This window comes from Mus pahari, chromosome 23, assembly GCF_900095145.1.
Source record: "Mus pahari chromosome 23, PAHARI_EIJ_v1.1, whole genome shotgun sequence".
Lineage (NCBI taxonomy): Eukaryota > Metazoa > Chordata > Mammalia > Rodentia > Muridae > Mus > Mus pahari.
This window is the reverse complement of record NC_034612.1, coordinates 25180819-25188052: the sequence shown is the minus strand read 5'-3', so window position 1 is coordinate 25188052 and position 7234 is coordinate 25180819. Positions and strand designations below refer to the sequence as shown.

General features: G+C 47.6%; 1 protein-coding gene across 1 annotated transcript; it reads left to right on the top strand.

Annotated features, from left to right (window-relative positions):
* The first annotated feature begins 416 nt into the window (after window positions 1-416).
* LOC110339073 (splicing factor U2af large subunit A-like) lies at window positions 417-1280 on the top strand. Its single transcript, XM_021222546.1, has 2 exons — window positions 417-904; window positions 989-1280. The coding sequence occupies exons 1-2, from the start codon at window positions 417-419 to the stop codon at window positions 1278-1280; spliced, it is 780 nt and encodes a 259-aa protein (XP_021078205.1).
* The last annotated feature ends 5954 nt before the right edge of the window (window positions 1281-7234 follow it).

Below are 7234 nucleotides of genomic sequence, written 5' to 3'. Positions count from 1 at the left end.
CGGCGGCCGGGAGTCGAACGGGTTAAGGCTGGAGGCAGCGAGTGTCTTTCTAACCGCACCTGGCTCAGTATCGGTCACGTGGTCAGGGTTTCACCTGCCCTGCTGGGCAGGGACAATCAGCCCGCTTGTTCCCTAAGCCGGTCGCCATGGTGACAGGAGTGTGCCTGGGGAGGTCACAGGGGCAAATTCCTGCCTGCTGGTCCGGGTGTGGCAGGGGCATCAGCTGGATTGTAGCTTGTTTAGGAGATCCCCTAGGGCCCCTGGAGGTTCCCGCTGGGGCTCAGCCTCCCAGGGGCCCCCCGTGTGACTTCCCACCTAGCCACCTGAGGTACTGTTTCTCCATCTGCCTGGTGTCTTCCCAGATTTTGAAACTAAACGGATTAATCTGTTGATGCTTTCCGTGTACATTGGCAGGCATGGCACCCCAGGCGCACCAACTCCAGATGGAAGACATACTAATACCCCTCAAAAAAATGCTACAAAAAAAACAGATGAGGAACAAAAGGAAACAACTTCAAAGGAAGGAGGCAGCCATGACACGCCAGCCATTCCAGGCCAGGCACAGCTCATCAGCCACACCGCGCCAGGCACACTACGGCAGGCGCGGCAGGCGCGGTACAGCAGTCAAACCACGCCAGACTCAGCACGATAGACACAGCTTGTCAACCACATCACGTCAATCACAGAACTCCCGGCACAACAAGCCAGGCAAACCGTACCAGGCACAGCATGCCAGGCAAACCAAGCCAGACGAAGCACGACAGAGACGCCACACCAGGCAAACCACACCAGCCACACAACGCCAGGCACACCATGCCAGGCACAGCACCTCAGGCACACCACGCCAGAGACACCACAGCAGGCATAGCACCTCAAGCATAGCACAACAGGCACACCAAGCCAGGCACAGCATGCCAGGCTTGCCCCGCAAGGCACAGGACACCAAACACGACACACCGGGCACAACACACAAGCCACAGCATGCCAGGCACAGCATGCCAGGCTTGCCCCGCAAGGCACAGGACACCAAACACAACACACCAGGCACAACACACAAGCCACAGCATGCCAGGCACAGCATGCCAGGCTTGCCACATAAGGCACAGGACACCAAACACGACACACCAGGCACAACACACCAGCCAAAGCACACTCGGCACCACGCGGCAGGCACAACGCAGCTGGCACAGCGCAGCAGACACAGCCAGCCAGGTCCACGCACCATCTACACATGCTTTAAGGTAGTAGCAATCTGCTCTGCTTGGGAAAAGCCTTTCTGAAGGTTATAATCCCATCTTCTCTGCCTGCAAGCTCGAGCCTTTGTTAATTGAGGATCTACTGCATGCAAAGGTCTGGAGTGCAAGAAGGAGCCGGATCAGCTCCGGATGGAACAGATACCAATACTTAAAAAAAAAAAACAAAACAAACAAACAAACAAAAAAAAAACCCTTCAAAGCATAGAAGCGGACCCAATCCTGGATCTTCTAAGATGGCATATCTGAAAGAGACGGTTGAGTGAAAGACCCAGAGACTGAGGTGAGAAGAATTTGACTAGGCGAGTGGGGTTACGGTGGAAGAGAATGTTCTAATTGCTTCTTGGCCTTTTGGCTAAGACCAAGTGGAGAATGTTCTAGAAGCCAGAACACCATGTACAATGGTGAAACCATCTATTTATTTTTGAGATTTCCATACAATGCCTTAGGCTGACTTAAACTCTTTGGGTTTTTGTTTGTTTGTTTGTTTGTTTAGGTTTGTTTTGTTTGTTTGAGACAGGGTTTCTCTGCGTAGCCCAAGCTGTCCTGGAACTTGCTCTGTTAGACCAGGCTGGCCTCAAACTCAGAGCTCCTCCTGCCTCTGCCTCTTGAGTGCTGGGATTAAAGGCATAGGACACCAAGCTAGGTTGTCTCAGAAAACAAACAAACAAAACCAAACAAAATTGGCAGGAGCAGTTTATTTTGACTCAGGATTTAAGGGTTCATCTCGACAGGAAAGGCCATCTCAGGACCTGTCAGGATCCACAGTCAGGAAGCAGAAGGATGGGTGCTGGTTCTCAGCTCACTGTCTCCTTTGTCTGCAGTCCAGGACCCCAGCCCGTGGGATGGCACCCACATTCAGGGTGGATATGTCCAACTGGGTTAAATCTCTGGAAGCACCTTCACAGACACCGTGTGTCTCCAAGATGACGCCAACCCACAATGCACTGTGCTCATTAGCAACATTCCTCTCCTAAGCCCTTCAAAGTTTATGCCTGCCTCCCTATGTAAAACACGCTTAGCTCATCTCCATCAGTCTGCTCCACCTCAGACCCTTGTTAAAGACAGGCTCGAAAATAGCCAAGGCTGACCTTGAACTCGCTATGTAGCCTAGCATGATCTTGGACTCTGGATCGTCAACCTCCCTAAGGCTGGGATTACAGGCACGTGGTCTGGAACTCTTGCTTGTTTGGTGTATTTATTTTGTGTTTATGTGTATGAGTGTTTTGCTTACATGCATGTATGTGTATTATGGGTACCCATGGACAGCAGAAGGAGACATTGTGAGCTACCATGTGGGTGCTGGGAGTTGAACTCAGCTCCTCCTGCTAGCCCTTGATCCTCCTCTGTTTTTTGAGTGTTGGGATTACAAATGTGCAGACCCTGTCCGGCTTTTAAAGTCATTCTAGAGGGGCCAGGGATTGATTCTCCAGGTAAAGTGTTGGTGTTTGAAGTATGAGGGCCTGAGTTCAAATCCTTATCACCCACGTAAAAGCAGGGCACCATGGAGCACCTCTCTAAATCCAGTCCTGGGAAGGTAGCCAGAGACAGGCAGACACTGGGATCTGCCAGCCAGGGTAGCAGAATTGATGAGCTCCAGGTTTATTGAGAAATGCTGCCTCACCAAATAAGGTGGCTCAGAGGCTAAGAGCACATGGTGCTTTTCTAGAGGAGAGAGGGGGGGGAGAGGGAGAGAGGGAGAGAGGGAGAGAGGGAGAATGAATGCAAACTAAAACTAAGAATTGGGTGGCTAGCAATTGAGGAAGCTGTCTGGCATTGACCTCCTACCTCCACGTCATACAACATCCACACACACACACACTCACACACACACTCACACACACTCTCATACACTCACACACACAGAGGCCATTAGAGCTATTTCCCCCTTCTTCATGCCTCCTTCTCCAACCCACTCCTCCTAGCTCCATTGAGTTTATATTTCCCCCATGGCTCTGACTGTTCCCTCTCCACTAGCCTGGAGTCATTTCTCTGCAGATATCAGCACCATCTGTCCCAAACTCAGAACATGTTTCGCTGTCGGTCTGTTCTGTTCCATCCCATATTGTGTTTCCCTGTCTGTCTGTTCTGTGCCATCCCACGTTGTGTTTCTCTGTCTGTCTGTCTGTTCTGTGTTTCTCTGTCTGTCTGTTCTGTGCCATCCCACACTGGACTGTATTTTCTGCCCTCTGGGTCTATACTCATGGCCTCAGGGCTCATGACACTGCTTTTGGAGCAGAAAATTGGCTTTGTGTTTCCAAAGCTGAAGCCCTTTGGGGGAAAGACAGACAGACAAGACTCTGAGATTTGTAGACTCTCCAAACCCTTCGCCATTCCCAAACTGGTCTCCTCCCATCTCTTCTCCTTTTTGATTTGTTCTGAAAGCTTTTGAAGCTTTTGTTTGTTTGTTTTTCTCTTTTGGTTTTCCCAGACAGGGTTTCTCTGGGTAACCTGGAACTCACTCTGTAGACCAGGCTGGCCTCGAACTCAGAAATCTGCCTGCCTCTGCCTCCCGAGTGCTGGGATTAAGGTGTGTGCCACCACAGTTAGGCTGTTTATAAAATTCTTTAAAATTATTTTTATTTGTTATTCTCCCCTGCCCCCTGTGTGTGTTTGTATGTGCGTGCGTGCGTGCGTGCATGTGTGTGTGTGTGTGTGTGTGTGTGTGTGTGTGTGTGTGTTTGAGAGGGTTGTTACTTAGGCCATGATACACACGGACAACAGAGGATAAGTTTGTGGAGTGGATTCTCTTGTGTATTTATATGGGTTCCAGGGATTGAGCTCAGGTTGTTAGCCTTGTATGACAAGTGCCCTTAAGCACTGAGGTGTCTATCTCTCCAGCCCTCTGCGGATGGTTTTTTGAGATGGGATTTCATGTAGCCCAGGTTGGCCTCAAACTTACACTATGCAGTCAAGGATGACTTTGAACTGCTGATCCTCTTGCTCTGCCTTCTAAATGCTGCAGTTATGGCTTGCACCACCATGACCAGCTGTTATTTTTTTTTGTTGTTGTTCTTTGGTTTTTAGTTTTTAAAGACAGCCCTGGCTAGCCTGGGACTCACTATATACATACATACATACATACATACATACATACATACATACATACATACGAGTATGGATAGATAGATAGATAGGTAGATAGATAATAGATAAGGCTAGCCTTAGGGATCCTCCTGCCTCTGCTTCCTGGAGGGTAGGCATAAACCTCCATCAGGCTTAGTCCTCTTGACCTCGTTGGATTTGAGGTCCACACTGGGGAGGACTGGAGTCACACTGGAGCTGCCTCTGCAGAATGAAGCATCAAGGGTCTCCTCATGAATTACAGAAAAGGTCATCACACACCTAAGCCTGTGGACTGTCATTTGTAAGTGCTGAGGTGTCCTGAGCACATACTGTTCCCTTCACTGACATCTTCTAAGTCAACAAGACACTGATCATTCATTTGACAAATATTTGCTAAGTTCCTGCTAAGGACAAGCATGGCCTTCATTTTTACTTCATTTGTTTTCTTTTGCAGGACTGGGGATTGAACCTGGGTCTCAAGATGTGCTGGGCAAACACAATAACGGCTGAGCCCCTCACTGGGGAATTGGAGACCAGCTGGCTATACTACTGAGTGGTGACCTCAGGTCTTTGTTCTCAACTTTATTGCTATTGTTGTTGTTGTTGTTGTTGTTGTTTCTCTGTCCTGGAACTTTCTCTGTATGCCAGGCTGGCCTCAGAGGATCTGTGGGACACGGAGAGCCTCCTGCCTCTGTCTCCGGAGGGCTGGGATTAAACGCATTTGTCATTACCACCCAACTTAAACATTTTCTTTGAGACAGGGTCACAAAGTTCTCCAAATGGGCATTGAGCTCACTCTGGTCTGTGAGGACCAGGTTGGCCTTGAACTGCCAATCCTCCTGCCTTAGCCTCCCAAGTACCTGGGTTATAGTTTTATGCCACTAATGCTTGCCATTATTTTATTTTACTTTATTTTATTATTTAGTAATAATGGGAATGGGCAGAGGGGCTGTCACGTGTGGTAAGGCAAGTCCTCTACCACTGGGCTACATCTCCAGTACACAGGTGTGACTTTCAGAGCTAGGTCTGCAGCAATGGCAAGACCTCGTTTCTTACAGAACATAGAAATCCAAGCCTGGGGCTTGGAAGATGGCTCAGTGGGTAAGTGACTGGCAGCCATTGTGGAGAGCCTGAGCACTGCTGTGTGGAGTGCAGGTGCACATACAGGCAAGGCAGCCATGTGCTTAGAAATAAAATCAGGGCCAGGGGATGACTCAGCGGGTAAAGGCGCTAGCTGCTAAGACTGGGGACTTGAGTTCGATCCCTGGAACCCACAGAGTAGAAGAATGAAATCAATTCCCTAAGTTGTCCCCTACCTCCATTGTGAGTGCTGTGTCATGTATATCACGTATATGCCCTTCAACACACACACACACACACACACACACACACACACAATGTAAAAATTATTTCAAATATGGGTTCTGTATTTATATCATTTCCTCCCCTCTTTCCTCCCTCAACCCCTCATGTCTCATCCCCAACCCCAGTTCCTCCCAAATCAAATTCATGACCTCCTCTATGTGTGTGTATGATGTATATGTGTGTATGTGTATGTATATGCATATCATGTATATGTATGTATATGATATATATATATAAAATTTCTGATGTGTATAATATATATGTATGTGATGTATATGTACATGGTATATATGATGTTTAAGGTATGTGTATGTATATATGTATATGTATATGATATATAAGTATATATATGATGTATATGATTTTTGAGGTATATGGGTATGCATATGTCATAATGCACATATAAATACAACCTGCTGACGTTTAGTGTTTGGCATCTACCTGCTTATTGTTGCAGATGTGTTTAGGGCTGACCACTTGGCATTGAATAACCAGTTAGGGGCTCAACCCTGGGGAAGACTAGAGCACTAATTCTCCCTCTCTCAGAAGGTGTTACCTGCTTGTAGCTCTTTAACTAGGGGAGGGTCCTCCTGGGTGTTTTTCATGTATTCCTTGGCATGTTGGCATGTCAGTGTCAACTGACTTTGTCACTGTTTAGGTCTGCTGTAGGCAGACATTTTGCTGTGGCACAAGGGGCGGGACCCAGAGCTTGGTTAATGTACAAGTACTGTGGTTTCTAGGCTTGAACTCAGTTCTTCACTGGAGAATACTAGGAAAGCGTCGTGTTACTGATTTATGGTCCCGGCCCCTCACTGGGGGATTCTAGGCAGGTGCTCTACAAATAAGCCACACCTCTAATCACTGAGTACTGTATTTTGACTAAAGGATACAGTAGAGAGGGGATAGACCTTGACAACATGGAGAAAAAGGACTCTGAAACATATATGTATTTTTTTTTATCAATGCAAATATAATGCCCTTTTAAAAATCTTATTTATGAGGGTTTTTAAGATGGCTCAGTACAGGGGCTGGAGAGATAGATAGTTAAGAGCGCTGGCTGCTCTTCCAGAGGACCTGAGTTCGATTCCCAGTACCTATATGGCAGCTCACAACCATGTGTCTATAACTCTAGTTCAAGGGGGTCTAGTCCCCTCTTCTGACTCCCAATGGCACCAGGCACTCACGTAGCACACAGACATATATGTGGACAGAACCACCCATGCACATAAAAATAGATATCCAGATGCTATCCAAATAAATGATATCTGGATTGATATATCTAGATAGGTGATTATAGGTGGTATCCAGATAGATGAATGGATAGATGGATAGGCAGACAGACAGACAGACAGATAGGTAGATGCTATTTAGATGATACACATCTAGATGATGGGTCGATTGATGATAGGTGATGATAGAAGATAGAAAATAGATAGACAAGCCGGGCGTGGTGGCGCACGCCTTTAATCCCAGCACTCGGGAGGCAGAGGCAGGCGGATTTCTGAGTTCGACGCCAGCCTGGTCTACAGAGTGAGTTCCAGGACAGCCAG